This window comes from Dryas octopetala, chromosome 9 (assembly GCF_963921425.1).
Source record: "Dryas octopetala chromosome 9, drDryOcto1.1, whole genome shotgun sequence".
Lineage (NCBI taxonomy): Eukaryota > Viridiplantae > Streptophyta > Magnoliopsida > Rosales > Rosaceae > Dryas > Dryas octopetala.
In genome coordinates, this window is record NC_141374.1 from 15740899 (window position 1) to 15761474 (window position 20576).

Below are 20576 nucleotides of genomic sequence, written 5' to 3' on the forward strand. Positions count from 1 at the left end.
TCTATAATGAACTCCTTTTCCAACTTATATATATATGCAGTTGCAACTCGCAAGCATGCCACTAGTTTGGGAAATGCTTACATAAAGGAACCACCAAGTATGTTGCTTTTTTGTATGATGACTACTTTGGAGCATGACATGAGCATCCAAAACTTAATTACCAAACAGTAATTTTCCATGATTCTGTTCAAGGCATATGGACCCATAATTTGAAAATTTGATCTCTCTGGCCTTGTCTGCATCCTCTCCCTCTACAAAGAATTACAACTGTATTTTTTTTTTTCTAGGTACTACGCTATGTTTGGCTTCAGCTACTGCTTGTGGCCCAAGTTACCTCACGCATTGATATGATTCAGGGTACCTTGTTGAGTACAGATGACGTTTCAGCTTCATAACCAGAGCAAAAATGCCATAGCATGGGATATGCAGTAGACCCACCGACAAGTACCTTTCAATATTGGGTTTGCAGTTAGAGGAAGCATATAATTAAATAGATAAACTAACATATAAAGTTACAAAAGGGAAATGTTCTTTTCTTATACAGTCTGACATGTTATACTGTCAAACTGTCAATGTAAATCATTAATTAAGTAAAATCTTATTTGAATGTGTGATTCATATTGCTAGTCTGACAACATAACTACGTCGGATATTGGCTAGAGAACATAACCCTGAAAGTAAGTAGTATAAAACAATACAAAGAGGTGATGGTTAAGACTACACACCATAGTGGAGCATATGGAGATGACAAGTCAAGAAATGGATACGGCCACCTGTTTTTGAAAGACAAAAATCATCACTACTAGTATATAACTATTATGTTTTTGTAATATGGGAAATAAAAGGAGATTAGAATTTTACCAAAGTTTCATACAAGCATGAAAAATCCACTGGAAAACTACATAAGTGACTGTCCACAGAAAGAAATATCCAATTCGGAACCAAGGAAACGGCTGAAGAGCACAAAAAAACATGTTAAAATAAATTCATGATAAGATTTGAAAACCCAACAGTGATTTAAACTGGTTACTGCAACTTACCAAGCAATTCAAGGCAGTTTCACCAAGCAAGAAGACAGCATTGATTGTGTGCATATTTATAATCAGCTGCCATAAGAAGGATGAAACATGTTTACCATCATAATCACAGATTGCATAATTGATTGATTGAGCAGAGTATTATCATATGGCTGCATATGTTCATAATTGTTGAAGTCACTCAAGGCTGTATATGATACTTACAAAATTCAAGTTGTAATCTTTGATTGTGAGAAATGGAACAATTATGAACCAAAAGACACAATCTGTGAGGACAACAGCACCTGCATTCATCTGTTTACAAGTAAAAGCATATTGAATAAGGTAAGTAATCAAAACTATGAAGTATACAGCTTGAAGACCCAATTTCATCCAACTTACAGTTACAAACTCTAAAACATTTTACCTGGAAAATTATTTGGAAGACATAACCCAAAATGCCGGCAGGATGGCGAGTTTGATGTTGCACATGGGGGCCTAAGGCTTTCTCTGTGATGGGGGTGGAGGCACTAGAGGTTCCCCTATGTGCAGGAGCCACATAAGTGCCTTGCTCTGCATCTACCTCAACACTATCAACCTTATCCCCGGCAGTTTTCTTATGGTATCGGTAACATCCTCGAATGGAGATCAGTGATCCAAGCTAGACATGGAAATTGGTACGATCAGCAATTGAAAAATGAATAAAAAGAAGAAAAAATTCAAGCAGAGAAAGAAGAGTGATTAGTCATTAGAGAAGGGTCTTTGAAGTTGCAACAACTTACCCCAAAATAAATAGTAACCAATGTAAATGTCCACCTGTCCAAAACCAACAAGCATCACCAATTAAAAGCCAAGTAAAACACCATTATCAAGCACAGCCTTAGCTGAGTATAATTATGTATAATTGGTTCAAGAAATAGCAGCTTACTGTGTATAGAAGAAAAAGATGCCACCTCCATCCACAAAGCCTGTGATGATGAGCAGAACCAAAAGAACACAGAAAGCCAGAACTCTAAACGCCAGAAGCCAGGCTGGGTGGATGCCTTTGAGGCATGGCCTCCAAGTTTCATCCTCATATAAAGTTCCGGCTGTTTCTTGCTGGGTTTCCCTGCTCTTACGCTTTGAACTGCGTAACCCTTCAAACTTCCATATGAGAAGTACCGAAAGAATCAAGGAAATTATGATCCATATGGAGCAAAGCAAGACCCTCCAGTTCAGCCAGTAACTTGAGGTTGTTGTATCCGCAGTCATAATTGGCTGCCAAGAACTTTTTGGGGTTCCTGTTAAAAAACTCATGACGTTACTTTTATTACTTCTCTGATTGTTCACTCGCAATGATTTGGGATGTCTGGCAATTTGTTTTCAAATCTTCAAAGGAAAAATAATCTGTACAGAAGTATGACTGAGCAATGCAAACAATTGAATTAACCTGAAAAATTTTGGTTAATGATTTTCTGGAGGTATAGTAGAAAAGAAAGATAAAACAAGCTGAGGCAACTGGGATCCCAATGAAACAATTTTACTTAGGGAATAGATTAATGTTGGGAAACCTGAGAAACCAAAAGGCAGAATATGTTTTCAAAATCAGAGCTTCAAAAAATTATCTTTGACAAGCTCATTACAGAGAAATTCTTAAGAATAAAGTATAAGAATAAATTTGTTCAAAAAGTAAAGCTGAAATGCTCAAAGCAACAACCAAATCACAAAAAAATTTATGAAAATCCAAAACGGAAAAGGCAAAACAGAGAACCACCAGGACAAGATACTAATGATGAAATGAAACCACATTTAAGGGAAATGGGAAGTTCTAGTTATGCAGAAGAACTGGTTTTGGGTACAAATGGAAAGTCAAAACAGCAAAATCCATCACCTATTTGAACACATTGATGCTTGAGATTAAGCAGAGATTCCAAACTTTATGTGGATTTTTGCACAGAAAGATACAAAACCGACATTTTTCGTTATTATAATAGAGCAAAATAAGATAAGAAGAAGCAGCTAAATTCTAAGCAAAGGAAAGGTTGATACTTACAAGGGAAAGCAAGAAAAATGTGGTGGTGTGTGAGAGGAGGAGATGCGTTGCTTCTTTGCTATGGAGATGAGAAAACTAAAAGACAGCGAGAGAGAGAGAGGGACTAGGGAGAGAGAGAAAGAGAGAGGGAAGAAAAGGGTGGTATGCTTTGAGCATAAGGCACAAGCTTCTCTTTTTCTTTCTTATATAAAAATACTTGTAAACAGACCAAAATCCTCTGCATTCTCAATCTCCATATTTCCATGCAAATATAAAATTTATCAAGACATACATGCTTTGTCACCTTACTTGGATAACCAAACTTTTAAGTTTCCAAAATGAGAGAGAGAGAGAGAGAGAGAGAGAGAGAGAGAGAGAGCACCAGGGAACAATTGTAATTGGAAATTTTTATTGGAATGCTTGAAGATGCTTTTTGAGTACAAAACTAATGCAAGGAATAAAGCAACTGCATGGGTGGATTGAGTTAACCCAAAAGAAAAGCAACTGGGTCGGTCTGGGTGGAACCCCATTACCAGCATTCAGTTTACCATGACCTGTAAAACAAAAATAGCTTGGACCAAAGTGAATTTGACCAATGTTTTTTGGACCTATGATGGGGTCAAGAACACTCATGATATTGGCATGATTGTACCAATCAAAACAGATATCACAAAAAGGGGGAGGGGGACCCATTTAATTGCATTGGCTGATTGGAAGCATACATAATATATATACTTTAATTCTTTAATTAATGCCTAAAAGAGCAATGGTCATGTTGGCTTTCAGTTGAAGGATGAGGCTGTTGATGGTCCTAGATTGAGACATTTCGCCTTGACTTGCCTGCTGTGAGACAACAATGGTCACTTATTCTATGGATACTTTTATAAAATGTTCATTTTGAGGAAGGTTAAACTAAACAATCATGTTCTTTCCATCATTTGTAATCTCAATTCAATGATTGGACTTCAATATTTCGTAGACATTTCCAACTATTTAACTATAATCCCGACCTTAATTTTGATCTTAGGCATTTTACTTATTTCACATAGTAGTTACAAAAATAATAGTTTTTCTTTTTTGGTTCAAGTAGTTTAATTATTTTATGAAACTTATAATGTAAGGGTTGGCCACTTCACTTGTAATCCACAAAGGTCCACTGGGTGATGGGTTCCTCTGTGTTATAAAAGTGGAACCAAAAATCACCGCCAGGTTCTAAATCAATAAAGCGAAAAGGGAGACACGAAAGAAAGAAAAGGAGTAAATAAAAAATAATGGAGGAAATTAACGGTGCAGATTAAATTAATATTCCATATATAGTGAAAGTTGCAGACCATAGATTAATTTCTTTTTTAGTTTTTTGCTTTATTTAGATAACGTGTTGCACAACCAGAGCCAAAGCCAGAGGGAAAGGTTGTGGGGTGTGAGACGATGACAGTGCTCAACGTTTCAACAACAGGTGTCAAAATAGTGAATGAATTAAGGCGGTGACAAGCGTGGCGACCAAGCAAGCACAAAACCTGATTGACGCTACAAATTGAAATTACTTGGACAATGGGGCAACCATTATTTCAAGATTTTTAACTATATATGGATCTAGAATTGCATGACATATCTATTTGGACCTCATTTTTGAAATCGAGTAACGTTAGGTATCACATGTATATCACGTCTTTAATAATAGAGTCAAATTTATTTGTATATTTATAAATTCCATTCAATATTTTTTATTAAATTATTTATTCATTTTCTGAATAAGTGTTTACTTTAATAATGGATTAAAGAAAGGGATTTATACGTAATCTTACTCAAATTAGAATTCAATGAATTTTATTTTTTTCACTTAAAGAGGACAAAACCAGAGGAATAAAATATAAATGATGGAAAAAATAATTAGCAACTTTTAAGAACCCACAGAAGAGGTTCGAGGATAGGATGTGGACAAGTTGAGCCTATTTATAGTTAATTGAAGAACCACAACATTATAATTAAGAACCAATAAATTTTTAAAAAATTGTAGATCCCACACCTCACGACCCATTGCGGTCACCGTACATGGTGAATTTGGTTATAATAATTGTGAATAATACTGAAAAAAATGAATAAGCCAAATTAGCTTTTGAAAATTCATTAATTAGTTTTTGGGAGCTGGTAAAGAACAAAATTTATAGGTATGCCAAGAAAATTAATTAATAGAATATAATTTAGAGGCAAACAAATCATTTTCCGTACTTGAGTATAGATGGTTTCATTTTATATGGAAGAGGAATCTTCAGTTGGTTGCAGCATGAAAAGCATGAGTATGTTAGCAAAAGTATTAAGAATCCTAAAAAAGGGAGGTTGTTGAGTAATTGTTCAGTAAATATGGAAGTTTATTTTTGTTTTAATTTTAATCAGGAAAATTCGAACTTGAAACTTCTAAAGCGAAGAGAAACACCCTGGTTGGTAGGCTAGCTTTCTGAAGTTCATAACGCACGGATATATACGTACTCTTAAAGTAAAACTAAAAGAAAATCTACACCTAAATTAGTTGAGTCTCTGTATTCACTACATGAGACTAGAGCCTGCAGAGAAATTAATATATATGCTAATTAATGATTCAATACCCAGATTCAGGCACAACACAATTGCTTCAAAAATGCATATCCAAACCAAAGAATTAACAATAATTAGAGACATCATTTCTATATATACTAGACATTTAAAAAAGCTTATAGTTATAAACCCAAATATATCGATCTGTGTGTGTTTTTAGAGTGATCGAGAGGGAGAGAAACAGACCTATTATATTGCTCTTCATATTGAGTACTGGCCACAGACAATTAGAAACCCAAGAGCAAAAGCAGCTAGTTAATTAAGCACTTGATCGATGAGTTTATTACTTAAAATGAGTGACTACTGGTGCGAGAGTCTCCCACTTAATTAATCAACTCTCACGCAAAATGAATGGAGAAAGTGGAGAAAAGAGTAGTATCTATATTCTATATATATATATATATATATATATATAAGTTAGATAGCTAGCTAGCCAGGCATTGTGTATTTGTGTGTGTACGTTTGATATGTTTCACAAGCACAGCTAAATGGTGAGCTTAGGCTGTTAGCCTGTTAAACATGCGATATATATGATAACCTGGAATGTCATACATGTGATCATCAGCGGGAGAGATGGAAATAAAAAATAATATTAATATTAATATTAATAAAATAATGAGACTTCGAGGCACTCTTGACTGCTGTTAATTTTCATTTCTACTAAACTATATATAGACCACACACATACTGACACACATATATATTAGCTAGCTTATTCATGTTTTTGTTCAATGGTAATGCCTAGCCTGCACCACAAAGTATTAACTTAAGGAATTTAAGTATTCATTTCAAAACCAATTGGCAATAGGAGAAGTAGCTCAAACCCTTATAAGCTACTATGTAAGGTTATACTTTTTCAATGTGAGATAACAAGATCTTGCATCCTCACCTTATCTTTGCCATTATTGGTTTCTAATCTAATGTATATTTGAGTTATATATATATATATATATTGCGAGTGTAGGATTTGAAATTGGAATCTTAAGTATAGGGATAAACGTTCTTAATGGCTAGAACTACAAAACCATCACATGTATTCTTGATCAAGTTTTAGTACTGCGTACTAACCCTAAATAAAATATGGAAGAACCCTTAAATATCTAATACACGACTTTGATTTAAAATCAAGGACAAACAAGCAGAGATCCAAATTCTAATAGAAAATCAAATATTTTAACTAGGATGGTAATGGTTCCTTATATAAAAGTTATTGAGCATTCAACCTGTTACACCAATATGACAGGGCTTTATGCAAGATGTATATATATATATATATGATTGGAGCATATATTTTCACCAACTTAAACTATATACAACAGAAATATCTTATAGGAATTGGATTCTCTACTTGTCTTATTTTCGCTTGTTTTAATTTTAATCGTGTAATATAATTTCAAGGATAAATGTAATTTCATTTACACCCAAAAAGTGTTATATGAATCAATTTCATCATTTACTCTTAGATAATAAATACATGATTATAATTAAAAGTGAAGTAAAAAGAAGTAGAAGATTTGGATCCTATCTTACGGAGATATTATATATCTCTAGTGATTGCCACAACATGACAAATAACTGCATGTATGCTTAACTAGTAACTCTGCTGAAAGGTCATAACACCAATGCTCTGGTGCATGTCTGCATGACTATAGGCTATAGCTGTAAGTTTCCAAAAGTCACTGTCATTAATTTTTAAGAAACTTGCTTCAACCAAAAGAACTTTGTTTATAACCCAAAAATGTTACATTGAGTTCGAGGGGGAAGTCAATCCCAAATTTATTGTTATGAAATGAGAGACGGTGTACATTTCACTAGCGATAAATTTTCAATGATACAGTGCAAAAGAAACACTAAAATTAGTAAATCTTATTTCTTATATGAAGAGCACAATTTTGACATGATTTTAAAATCGATATTGTAGGAAGATATATCTGTTTTTTTTTTCCATTGATTGAGTTGGTGTTTTATGAGTTATTAAATTAGAGGATTTTTTTCTCTGTTTTTCATTTTTCTAGGATATAGTATGCTATGAATACTGATGGGTTTGGTTATAGATAAATGAATCTAATCTTATTTAAGTTTATAGTTTACGAAATATGAATGCCAACCTGAACAAACTAAAATTTGACATGATCAATTAAACAAATCATATTACAATTGATAATTGCTTGACACAAACTCGAATTGACATTTTTCAAACACAGCATGATTGGATTGTCATCCCTACATTTCATCAACATAGTAATGCCAAACCTGAAGCAAGAAGAGTATGAGGGAATGTAGGACGCCATGACTATCAATCATCAATCAACATATAAGGCCCTTTTATAACAAATTTCATACAAAACCTATACATTCATCTTTACAAATTGTTACATAAAATTTATATAAATACATTATCCCCCCCCCCCCCAAAAATGATTTTTACACTTGGATTACCGAATACAACAAATAGGATGTTTAGTTTTTCTGTTGCCTTTTTTTAAAGAAATTCCTCTGCCCCTCCCAATGGATGCCAAAACTCACTTCTCAAAATTCAGAAGTTGTCGTCATCTTCAAACATGGAGAGGGAAAATGGGGCAATAGCCACGTTAAACGATTCTGAAATTAACCTATTGATGTGTTTCATCTCAAAGTCACCTTCCTGCATTGTACCAAACCAAAAATATATCAATATTTTAGTGTTTTCTTAAGGGGCAATTTTTTTAATGTTGCATTTTGTATCTGTGGATTTATAATGAAGGATATTGATATGACTATATAAGTTAAATTCTTTACATCAAATGTTACAAAACATTGGTACCCTTTGTTATAGGTTGAGAAGAAAACTCTATAGTCAAGTGATTTATAGAGTAGTTGAGTGATAATGTGATAGATACAGAACTAGGTGGCATCTCAGGATTCTATCTAATCATATCTATGCATTGTTGGAAAAAAAATTCACATAGAAATACAATATTTTTCATTAGTTAATTTCTTGATGTTAAGGCAATAGAGGTGCTTTATTTGAAAAATTCATCTAATGTCAAGCAGAACTACTTTAAGTATGACATATAACCTGTAATTGATAAGAGTATCATAAATTCATAATAATTAATGGCACAAACCAGATTAAAGAAAGTTCAAGCCTTTCTTTTTTCTGAATTTTTTTTGGACGAAAGCCTTTCTTTTTCTGATTGTATCCTTTTACAAAACCAATGAAAGATAATTTTTATATGAGTTTTCATGGAAGAATGAAAGAAAAGAGAAGTGTCTCATCTTACCATTCTGCCGGTCGGAGTGCTTAACGGGCATGCAGATGAGTATTCAAAACTAGCCTGAGGAAGAATTACTGGCTGCTGACCAATAACACCAATCCCCCTACAATGCTTAACACACAAAATATTGGTTAACCAATAATGACCAAATTGAAAACAAGATATCCAGAAGAGATAACAGATAGCATGGAAAAGTAATTCAACTAACCAGACATTCTCGGATTTTCCATTCGCATCTGTGACAATCCAATGCCTTCTAAGAAGTTGAACAGGGCGGTCAGAGCTATTGGTAATTCTTATTCTATATGCAAAGAAGTGTTGCCCCTTTGAAGGCTGACTTCGGCCCTCTATGTACACACTCCTAACTTGAACCCGAATTCCCTGAAGAAACAAAAATTTTACTTCAGATTCATCAATTAGCTTGCACACTTCTTTATCAAACTTCTTTTGTTTTTTGGCCAATTCTATCAAACTTTATGTTATCCGCTGTAGAAGCGTTTTATTCCCAATATAATTCTCATGGGCCGTCATAATAATTACAATTCTAAAAACAACAAATTGGAGCAAAGTACAAGAGAAAACAGAAGCAACAATCATGAACCTAACAAGCTAACACAGTCAGCAATGTAAATATTTGATAAATTTAGCTAATAAAACACCGAGAAATTAGCGCTATACAAAATAAAATATTAATTTAGTACATTCTCATACCAAGGTTGTTGCATCACTTGAACATTTCAAGAAAGCGTGAGGGGCAATTTGCTTTAGCTCATCTCGATACTTAGCTGCATCCTGAACATTATCATAAAATCATGAAATGAATTTGGTATTGTATTTTGGAGCTCAATTAAGCAATAAACACCATCCAAATAAAATTAATTTTTAAAAACAGAAAAACAAAAGGAAAAAGTGGAATTGATTACCTCAAACCTCTCTGAAGCGACTGCCTCCTTTATCAACCTTCGGAGCCACAAAACCGGCTCTTCTTTTTCCAACAACTTCAACGAGTCACGCATCCTCGCAGCCTCTTCATAATCCTACAATTCAAAACAAAGCTCAAAAACCGTAATCCTCTGTTTGGCGTCTAAGAAAAACAATGAGAATTAAAGCAAAGAAAAATTCCATTTCGCCATTTGTTTGCTTGCTAAAATACTCACCTCAGATTTTGCAGCAACCTCCATTTGCTGCTTCAACAAAGCGTAGGTCTGACTCCGAGACAGAAACGAACTCGGTCTCGGACCCGGACCCGCACCCGCACCCGCACCCGGACTTGAACTCTGACTTCCACTCCAGCCATTACCGTTCCTCTCCGACTCCGAAGCACACGCTACAATCCTACCCGCTCTTCCGAAATCCCTAGAACCCGACCCGAATCTTCTGGCCCCGACCTCCAAATTCGCAACACTGCTGTAGCTTGCTCGACCCGGAAAACGCCTCCTCGTCCCCAACCAGCTATAATCAGTGAAAACTTTGAAGCTCAGCGAATGCATTATCCTCTTTCTTCAAGATTCTTTTTTTCCTTCTAAGTGGGAAAGTTTAAAAGATTTTATCGGAAAATGTTTATAATTAACGATTGGAGCCTTTGGAGGGTTCCAATTTGGAGCGAAAAATGAGCGGTTGTGTGCGTAAAGTCGCTCAATGCTCGCACGTGTTCTGCGGGATATGGTGGCTCCTATATTAGCTAATTCATTATCCATAATTATAGAGTAAAGTACGAAACTAACCCTGCTAAATTTTACTCATGAGTACAGCTATGACAACGTCCAGGGGCAATTTGGGGTGTGAAAATAGTAGAATTTTTGGGTTTCGCTACTTGTGTGTGTGAGAGCCTCAAATTGAGGGAGGACGGGATTTTTACTAATTATGGAAGAAAATGTTACACGTGTCTCGTTCTTAATTCGTATCTTCTTATTTAAGAATAGTTACGCACTACTTCTCAAACCATCTGACAATACTTTGATATAAAAAAAAAAAAAAAAAAAGACAATTATTTGATATCAATATATCATTACCATTCTTAACAGTAAACGGTAAAATTTTATAATTAATTGAAAAAATATTAATACCCTTCTTATATCATATATATATTTTTAAACATTTTGTATTGTATCCTTTGTTGTTACACCAATAATTTACATTTTAAATTATAGTTAATTGAAGAAGTTACCCTTCTTATATCATATGATTGCATATGTATCTTGATGTATTACCATTCATACTTTGTTATATCAATAATTGTACTCTTCAAAGTAAAGTTTTTTTTTTTTTTTTCGTAACCGAGGATGTCCTGGACTAGTTTTATCGCATCAAATTGATTAAAGTCAAGTAATCCATACTGGGCCCAGAGGATTCACAAAGAATTTTACTTCCCTTACTACTTGGCTCCAAGGATCGAAATAGAGACTCGAACTCGGGTGCCTGAATTCTACCTCATCTATTGCCTGGCTCTAAGTAAAGCTTTAATAATGTGTAAAAATTTCATAATTAATTGAATAAGCTGAAACACGTTACTCTTTTTATATTGGGTAATATTATTTGAATCAAATTCAGTGACCAAATGAGAGGGACCAAGTGAGGTGTCACTTGGAGACATAGTCTTCATCTCCACATCTCCCCAAATGACACCTCACTTGGTCCCTCTTATTTGGTCACTGAATTTGGTCCAAATAGCATTACTTTTTTATATTATATGTGTGCATTTAGATATGTTATTTTGTATGTTTGTATCTTGTTACACCAATAATTGTACTCTTTTAAGCTTTTAAATATGGACCACCCACATGAGCTAATTGAGAAACTTCAGAAGAGAAGTACAAAAAGAAAATGAAGAACAAGGTTAACTTCAGAGATGGAAGAAGTTATTGTGATTAAATACAGTGCATTGCATGTGTTACGTTCTTTGATGCCTTTGTTTGATCAATTTGTTGAGCTTTGTTGTTAGGGCACTCATGCATAAAGAGTTATTTACACTTACACTTCCTGAGATTTATCGTCTTTTCATATACATTCTTCGAAGTTAAAAATTATACATACACCCCTTGAAGTTTCAAAAATGTTGCACATAATCCCCTTATAATGAGACGAAAAATGATGAGAAAGTATACAAAAAGGCATGCTAAGGGGGTATAATGGACTAATAAGTTACTCAAAGTGTAAGGTCCAACCTCAATACAAATATATTCTTTTTTATTTATTTATTATTTTCTCTTGTAGGGGTTATATGTAATTTTTGAAACCCCAGATAATGTATGTAAAAAGACAATAAACCTCAGGGGGTGTAAGTATAAATAATTTCATGCACAGGGGTAGATCCAGGGTGGGGTCAATAGGGTCAGTTGATCCCATGAACCTAGAAATGCTTGGCATGAGGAAAAATTTTGCAGACAAAGTGTTTGTGTTTATATCTGAAAGAGAAAATAAGACCAGAGAAACAAGAAAGAAAGGGTGACTCACGTAATCTACATATGAGTTTTTATATTTTTTGAATTCTTAACTTGCCAAAATGACATCGATTTGGCAAGTTAATTTAAAAAAAAAAAAAAAAAGTACAAGAGAGACCGAAAGGAAAGATCTAGACCCAGAAGGCAGAAACAAAGCCTGAACCCTGAAGGTGACGCCCCTTGCTTGCTTGCGACGCCCAAACCCAGAATAAATATTCGTAAGCTTCTTAATCTTGAATTTATAACGATTGATTAATAGATCCGCCACTGTTCATGCACAAGGGCTTTTGTATTTGTAAACGTTTTCAAATTAAGAGCAAGGTTTTGTGTTTGTGTCCTACCGTTGCAATATTCTCTCTTTCTCTCTCTCTCTCACTTACATGGGTGGTAGGAACTTGTAGTATTTGATTTTAAATTTTTAACAAATACCCAGTTTCGGCTCACAGATCATCAAGAGATCCAAAGACAGACTCGGGATGAATGACCAGAGGTCTCAACCCTCAGCAACCTTTTAAACAACTATTGGAGTCCATTTAAGTATTAACTTTATTTGATTTACAATTTTTTTCCATGTATAAAAAAAACCCACGTGTATTCCTATACAAAGAATGAAATACTTTTTTTGGATTCGTGACTTTATTGTATCACAAACTCTTGGAAACCCGGCCTACATACTCGACAAACTTTTTCTCATACTTACACGTTTGTCTTATTTTTCAGCTAATATGTTAATACACATTTCTTAAGAATTTAATTATATTTTCGATTGATGCATCGTTGTATTTCATTTGATTTGTGAATGTGACAAAATTTCAGTCAATTCATGTCATTAATTTTATATACTCTTTAAACTTGTTATTTATGTATGGCTTATTCGCGCCAATGCCCCTTGAAACTAACTTCGATTTTCAATTTGCCCCCTGAAACTTCATTCCTCCCACTTTGCCCCCCGAACTTTACAAAATACCATATTCCGTCATGTTCGTCTATGGATCCGTCAAAGCAGCTGACGTGGCGCTTACGTGGAAGGGCATTTTGGTCTTTTAGACGCCAAGTGTACAAAAAATTAATAAAAAATAATTTTAAAAACTTAAAATAATTTTCAAATGGTTTTAAAAACTTAAAACAAAAATTAAAAGTTTAAAACTTATTTTTTAATTTTCAGATCCCCCATTGGCCAAAAAAAAAAAAAATTAGATCCCCCACCCAAACCCAGTCGCCAGCCCCACCATCGGCGAGTCCTCTTTCCGGCGCAACACCCTACCCAGCCATCGGCCAGCCTCTCATCCCTCTCTGTCTTTCTCTCTCTCTCTTTCCCTCTCTGCCTCTCCTTCCCTCTCTCTTTCTCTCTCCTTCTTTCTCTCTCGTTCAAAATAGGCAAAAACCTAAAATTCAATTTCAAATTTCTTAAAACTGAACATCCACGCCTTAGGAGAAAGGAAGCCCATACATAGAGGATCATTTTTCACAACTGGGTCATTGGCCAAATCTCGACGGAAACAGTCGAAATCGATGGCGGAAGCCGCCGGCCTTGGTGGCTTTAATTCTCCGTCGTGGAGCATTGTTGGAGTAAGGGGACACCACGGCTGGACTCGTCGTGGCCTGGGGAAAAAAACCCATGGGGTCACCGGTCCCAATTTCGCCGAAAAAGCGAGTCAACGCCGACGAGGCTTGGATCGGATTCGGGGCAGTATTTCGGGTTTGGGGGTTTCTGGGTTGAACTGAAACTAGGGGAAGGAAGAGGAGGGAACGGTGAGCTCGATGGGCCAAAGCCCGTCGCTAGCCATGGCCGGTCGCACCCTCACGCGCCGGAGAGAGGGGTGGCGAGGGTGTGAGGCCAAGAGAGATAGAGACGCGAGAGAGAATTCGAGGAGAGAGAGAGAGAGAGAGAGATATATATATATATATTCAAAGGGGTCCCACTTAATGCTGATGTGGCTGCTGATTTGGCATCTTGTCAGTCTGATTCAGCTTTGCGTCAGGTAAAAGACCAAAATGCCCTTCCACGTCAGCTGCTTTGACGGATCTATAGACGGACATGACAGAATATAGTATTTTGTAAAATTCGAGGGGCAAAGTGGGAGGAATGAAGTTTCAGGGGGCAAATTGAAAATCGAAGTTAGTTTCAGGAGGCATTGGCGCAAATAAGCCTTTATGTATTACGTTGCTAAGAATTTGAGGATTCAAAGTAGTATTCGATTGAATTGCATTGTTACTTATTTTCTCATGATGATTCATCAATATAGAATCATAGATGATGGATGAGTTATTCATTCCATGGTCCTAATAGACAAAAAAATATTAATATATATAATAAAAATTAAAAGAAACTATATCACAGATAGATTTCTAAAAAATATTATGACAAATTAAATCTTAAATACTGATAATAAAGCTTCCGACAAAAACAAAGAACTGATAACAAATTTTATAGTTGTACTTACAATTAATTAATTTCCTTCAAAATCTCAAGGTTATACACTAATTTACAGCACATCTTCTCTTTTTATTTTTAAGGAAGAACTAAAAACCCATGATTTTTTTAGCAAAAATCAAGAGAATTTATGTGATATGCATACATAACGTGCTTAAGATATAGGAAATTACAGATTTGGTCCACATATTTTATGCCTAATTCAATTTTGATCCACGATCTTTTTTAAGTTCTGTTTTAGTCTACTAATTGTTTCATTTGTTCAATAAATGTCTAGATTTGTGACTTTAAATTCTTTGGGTTGTATTTTCTTCAATTATAATTAAAGTATAAGTTATATTTCATCATTTCTTAGTCATAAAAACAAATTTGGAGTATTAGAATCTAAGAGAATTGAGATTGTGTGAAGTTTGAAAAATTAGCAGTTTCGAGTACTCTACTTTGAGGTCAATTATCTTGAGTTTTAGAACTCCAATTTGAATGATTTTTATATGGTTGTAAAGAAGAAATGCATAGCTTTAAAACAAGTATATGTTTACTGAATTTGGGTGAGATTTAATAGGGTAAAGGATAGGCCAAATTTGAGAAAACAAATCTGAACATTTATTAAACAAGTAGAACAATTAGTAGACCAAAACAGAACTTAAAAAAAATTGTAGACCAAAATTGAACTAGGTATAAAATAACTTGATTAAATCTGTAATTTTCTCCTTAAGATATATTAGTGTGCAGGGGCAAAAATCGCATGAAGCTTATACAGTTAATTGTAGTTGTAGTTGTTTGACTCAGCGCCATTGTGTATATATGTAATATATGGTTCATATTTCAAAGCTTAAAAGGGCTCAATTTAATTTATTGCTTCACGCAGAGCTTATGCACCAATAAGATGAAGTAATATTACTATAAGTTATAACAACCCAAACTCAAAGGAGCTACTCCAGCCAACTAAGTTGGAATGACAAGTTGCCAAGCAAGTGGCACTTAAAATAGCTAAATCCTTCTCATTATCACTCTCACAATCTCAGTCATCAACGATTCACAATTGGGTAACTGGGTGGGTGTTGTTAGTCACTTGCCGTTTGTTGGAAATTTGGAATGACTTTTCCACCCACAAACACAAAGATCAAATCGAACTTCTGCCCAATCCCACCAAAGGGTCAATTAATAGACCCCACCCAAGTCCTTCTTCTTTTTTTTTGGCCAAATAAGTCTTTCTTCTTTGAGCAAGACAAAAAGGCACATCCACTTTACCTACCAAGAAATGAACTTCTCACTACTTTTGTTTTCTATAGAAATTAATAAAAATCCCAAGAAATGATAGGAGATTTCTTTTTTAATATGATAACTGTACGACATCATATATAATAATGTGAAAAATTATATTTCAATGAAGAAAAAATAAATTTGTTAACATTTAAAGATAAATAAGTGATTATATCAACGTACATATTAAAATTTGTATTATAAATTTAAGATTTTTAACATTATTTGTATCATGCATAGCCTGAGTGTAAAGTTTACAAAAAAAAAATAATAACCAAATAAACATGCAAAACCAGTTATAACTTATAAGGTGAGGGGAGTTATTATAAGTTTATAACGAGTGCCGCTAAAGATTTCAAATTTATAATTAAGCCTAAATATTTTAGCATACAAACCTACAGAGTATCCGACATTTGGGAATTTCAGATTCCGCTGTGATAAATAATTTGGTGTCGTTTCATTTCCAATTTTTGTAGTGCCTAGAGGCCCTAGACACTGCGTTGTGCGCTCCTTCTGTAAAAACAAACCCAACCAACTCAACCAACTTCGCCCCTCGACGGACTCTTCGAGGACGTCTCTCTCTCTCTCTCTCTCTCTCTCTCACGCGCACACACACACACTCTCTCTTTCCCTCTCTCTCTCTCTCCCACTCCCACTCCCACTCGCACTCTCAGATCTCAAAACCCAGACCCTCGAAAATGCAGAGCGCGACCTTCACTCTCTCTCCGTCCCTCTATCTCCCGAACCTTCGAAGAACATCGAACCCGACTTTGACCCCCCGATTCGATCCGATACGACTCTCCGCCTCTTCGAAGCTTCACAATCTCACAAATGACGCCCTCTCTGCGTCTTTGCCTCGCCGATCGTGGTCGCTCTCTTCTTCCTCTTCGTCTTTCAAGCTCAGGCCATGGACTTCACTGCCTTCCGCCGCCTCCGATCCCCAAACGAATCGTTTTGAGGTTAGGGCTACTGCGGAGAGCGCCGGCGAGAGCGCCGAGTCCAAAAGCAGCTTGTTCAAGACTCTCGAGCTCGGCTCGCTGTTTGGTCTATGGTACCTCTTCAACATCTACTTCAATATCTACAACAAGCAGGTAGCGATTCTTGTGGATTCTTTCTATCTTAGTGTGGTTTTGGCTGAACGTTGTTCGATTCTCATTTGTAACCCTGAAAATTCTTCGTTTGAGTTGATTTGATTTTTGGTAGATTCTGTTTGTTTCGGCGGAATTAGTTTCCTGGAAAGTTGGCTCAATATCAGTTTCTTTTTTTTTTCTTTTTTATCTAAAGAAAATGTAAAAGGTGTAAAAGGTAGATTTTCCAGGAAAGTAGTTAGCATGCAATTTATTCCAATGCTCCGACAATAGCAAGTCATTAATAGTTTGACCAAGTTAAAACATAGTGATCGAGATAAGAGTAGATAATGCTTGAATACATGCAATTTATGGAGCATAATTAAAGAAACTTCTTCTTCACAGGTCTTGAAGGTGTTCCCATACCCAGTAACTGTCACTGGAATACAATTTGCTGTTGGGACTGTACTTGTACTGCTCATGTGGGGTTTGAATCTCTACAAAAAGCCGAAGGTTACCGGTGCACAGGTATCTACTAGTTGCTTAAGTTGAAGTGTCTGATATATTGGGTATTGATTTCCTTGTAAGTGATTCTTATTTTGAGCTACTTATTGACACAGCTGGCAGCAATTCTACCACTGGCAGTAGTGCACACTTTGGGTAACCTTTTTACTAATATGAGTCTTGGGAAAGTGGCTGTCTCATTCACTCACACCATCAAAGCTAGCGAGCCCTTTTTCTCGGTTGTCCTCTCTGCCATGTTTCTTGGGGAGGTAAGGATTTCATAAACTCTTTCACCCCATTATCTGTCTATGTGCACATCACTGACAACAGCTGTGCAACAGTAAATTCTGTAGAAGTGATTCCTTGCAATGCTGAATTACAAAATTTGCATGAGTTGGATGATTATGTACCGAAGCATAATCTATCATGAAAACACAATGTAGCATTTTATGGCTTCTATATTCAATTCATTGCCAACCCGTTTGTCTCAGTTCATCTTTTGTATGTTCATGCTCACATAGATACCTACTCCTTGGGTGGTTGCTTCCCTGTTACCAATTGTTGGTGGTGTGGGACTAGCATCAGTTACTGAGGCCTCGTTTAATTGGTAAGAAATTACATTATATAATTTTTATTAATTCCAAAAACAGAAGAGAAAAGAAACCACAGCATATATATATATATATATGATTTATAGAACAAGAAATTACATTATATAATTTTTATTAATTCCAAAAACAGAAGAGAAAAGAAACCACAGCATATATATATATATATATGATTTATAGAACAAGGACATACAAATCTGTTATTGTTTTGATATATAACTTTATTGTTTTATCTGTGAAAAGGGCTGGATTTTGGAGTGCTATGGCTTCCAATTTGACAAACCAATCTCGTAACGTTCTCAGCAAAAAGGTCATGATTAAGAAAGAGGTAATCAATGCTTTCCATATTTATGTCGTGAATAACTATAATGTTGGTTCTTGTTGTAGTGTAATCAGTTGGAAATTTCTGATTGATAAGAAAATAGGCCAAATAGTTCCACATAGTTGGTTTTTCATTGTACATTCTTCTTTTATTGACTTGATTTGTTTTCAATTTGCAATTGGCATAACCAGCAGTTTGTTTTGGGCAGGAATCTATGGACAACATTACGCTCTTCTCAATAATAACAATCATGTCCTTTTTCTTGTTAGCCCCTGTGGCTATATTCATGGAAGGGGTGAAATTTACTCCAGCATACCTGCAATCTGCTGTGAGTATGCTTTGAGAGCTAAAAGTTGCTACAGATTCATTGTAGATTATGCTCAAAACTAATTAATCCTTTTTTTTTAATCTCCAATGACAGGGATTGAATGTTAAACAAGTAATGATTAGGTCTCTTATTGCTGCACTCTGCTTCCATGCATATCAGCAGGTTAGTCTTTCCTAGGTCTTCTCGTGAGCTCTGGTTTTGAGATGCATTCAGTTCATTTTTAAAGTGCAGAGGTATATACCATTGTTTTGAGATGCATATACCTCTGTAACTAACAGAAGTCTGATTAATTGTATACCCAGTTCCTGCATTCAGTTCATTCTTAGGCTTGTTCATGCTCCAAACTAATCACTCACCTCTTTTTCAATGATTGGTTCTGAACTTCATCTTTCAATTCTGTTATGATCCTTGACATGCTGAATTCAAAGTTTAATTTTTGTTTTTCTTTGGGAGTGCTGGAAGGGTGGGGTGATGACAAGGGGGTTTGAGGAGCACGTAAGTATAAGAATGTAAGATTCTTGCATGAGGGTGCAAAGTTTTGCTTAGGAAATAATAAAAAGACAATTTAATTAATAGGAAAAGAGTAAGGGTGCAAAAATGCAAGGGAATAGATAGATGCATTTAAACTCATTTTAAGAATTTCAAACCTTCCTGAATCCATCTTTGTTTTTTTCCAAACGCATACGATGCTTCTTACTTTCTGCATCTCGCTCATGAAAACTGCTGACTATTGGTGAACCATGCAGGTTTCGTATATGATATTGCAGAGGGTATCACCTGTTACCCACTCGGTAGGCAATTGTGTGAAGCGAGTGGTGGTAATTGTGAGCTCTGTTCTCTTCTTCAAAACACCTGTTCAACCAATTAACGCTCTCGGTAAAATTTCTTGTACTTTGATTTCTTAAGGATGTAAAAATTGATTTTATATGCTGGCTATTTACTTTCATTACAGCAATCTTTTGCTGGGGTTACAGAGGTCTATAACTTGTTTGGATATGATGCAGGAACTGCAATTGCCCTTACTGGAGTTTTCCTGTATTCTAGGGTGAAACGTATTAAGGCAAAGCCGAAGACCGCTTGAAGTATTGTTGTGAGATGAGATTTTAGCGCCTTAATGGAAGTTAGATGAAAATTTCTAATTCAATTGTAGGTCAGGCAGGGAACCTAATTAGTTTGCCCTTTCCTTGCCATTTTCGTTTTTGGTTTTTTGCTTGAATTCTTTTGTGGACCAGATGATGAGAACTTTCCTCTGTTGTCTTTGGTTTTAGTTGTAATCGAAATTTTCCAGGGGTTCACGTTTTCAATGTAGAACGTAAATTTTTTTTAAATGAAAAACTGCCAATGATACTGCTCTTCCATTTTTTCTTGTTTCTCAACAAAACCACAAAAGTAAAAACTACAGAGAGTTGTTCACTAGTTTCGGGTCTGACCCGACACTTCTGAGACCAGGCTGAAACCGGGTTTTGGGCCTTTAGCTGGGCCTCGAGCATGAGCATGACCATTCGGTAATAGGCCCTGTTTGCCAACAGACTTCATAGTATGTATTATTTGTAGTAATGTTGTAAAAGAGTCTATTTTTTGCCAACAATTACACATATCCCTTCTCATTTATTATTAAAAAAATATCTTTCTTGGCCTTCATGTACTCTGATTTACACAGATTAACCAAAACATATATAACTTCATGAAAGCCGATTCCAATAATCCCTTGTCTCTTTCTTCTATATATGTTCT

At 35.3% G+C, this 20576-nt stretch overlaps 3 protein-coding genes across 6 annotated transcripts; 1 reads left to right on the forward strand and 2 right to left on the reverse strand.

Annotated features, from left to right (window-relative positions):
* Positions 1 to 8: 8 nt before the first annotated feature.
* LOC147274764 (UDP-N-acetylglucosamine-N-acetylmuramyl-pyrophosphoryl-undecaprenol N-acetylglucosamine protein) lies at positions 9 to 3337 on the reverse strand. 3 transcript variants are annotated; one of them, XM_086257273.1, is made up of 9 exons: positions 3049 to 3337; positions 1945 to 2296; positions 1799 to 1832; positions 1444 to 1677; positions 1242 to 1331; positions 1041 to 1106; positions 862 to 953; positions 726 to 773; positions 9 to 448 (listed from the first exon to the last, which is right to left on the reverse strand). In XM_086257273.1, exons 2-9 carry the CDS (start codon positions 2265 to 2267, stop codon positions 331 to 333), a joined length of 1005 nt encoding a protein of 334 aa, XP_086113399.1. In that variant the 5' UTR covers positions 2268 to 2296; positions 3049 to 3337; the 3' UTR covers positions 9 to 330. The 3 variants fall into 3 exon arrangements, with proteins under 3 accessions (XP_086113399.1, XP_086113398.1, XP_086113397.1); XM_086257272.1 differs by having other exon boundaries at positions 1945 to 2445; XM_086257271.1 differs by lacking the exon at positions 3049 to 3337 and having other exon boundaries at positions 1945 to 2851.
* A 4585-nt stretch (positions 3338 to 7922) lies between these two features.
* LOC147274765 (uncharacterized) lies at positions 7923 to 10505 on the reverse strand. Of its 2 annotated transcripts, none has more exons than XR_015119578.1 (6): positions 10034 to 10505; positions 9800 to 9913; positions 9588 to 9668; positions 9085 to 9257; positions 8883 to 8987; positions 7923 to 8263 (listed from the first exon to the last, which is right to left on the reverse strand). XR_015119578.1 is itself a non-coding variant. In XM_086227378.1 (6 exons), the coding sequence occupies exons 1-6, from the start codon at positions 10364 to 10366 to the stop codon at positions 8156 to 8158; spliced, it is 906 nt and encodes a 301-aa protein (XP_086083504.1). In that variant the 5' UTR covers positions 10367 to 10505; the 3' UTR covers positions 7923 to 8155. The 2 variants fall into 2 exon arrangements, 1 of the variants encoding a protein (XP_086083504.1); XM_086227378.1 differs by having other exon boundaries at positions 8883 to 8979.
* A 6039-nt stretch (positions 10506 to 16544) lies between these two features.
* Positions 16545 to 20200, forward strand: LOC147274766 (triose phosphate/phosphate translocator, non-green plastid, chloroplastic-like). Its single transcript, XM_086256450.1, has 9 exons — positions 16545 to 17104; positions 17486 to 17608; positions 17701 to 17853; positions 18106 to 18191; positions 18436 to 18520; positions 18723 to 18842; positions 18936 to 19004; positions 19589 to 19718; positions 19847 to 20200. Exons 1-9 carry the CDS (start codon positions 16712 to 16714, stop codon positions 19921 to 19923), a joined length of 1236 nt encoding a protein of 411 aa, XP_086112576.1. The 5' UTR covers positions 16545 to 16711; the 3' UTR covers positions 19924 to 20200.
* Positions 20201 to 20576: the final 376 nt, after the last annotated feature.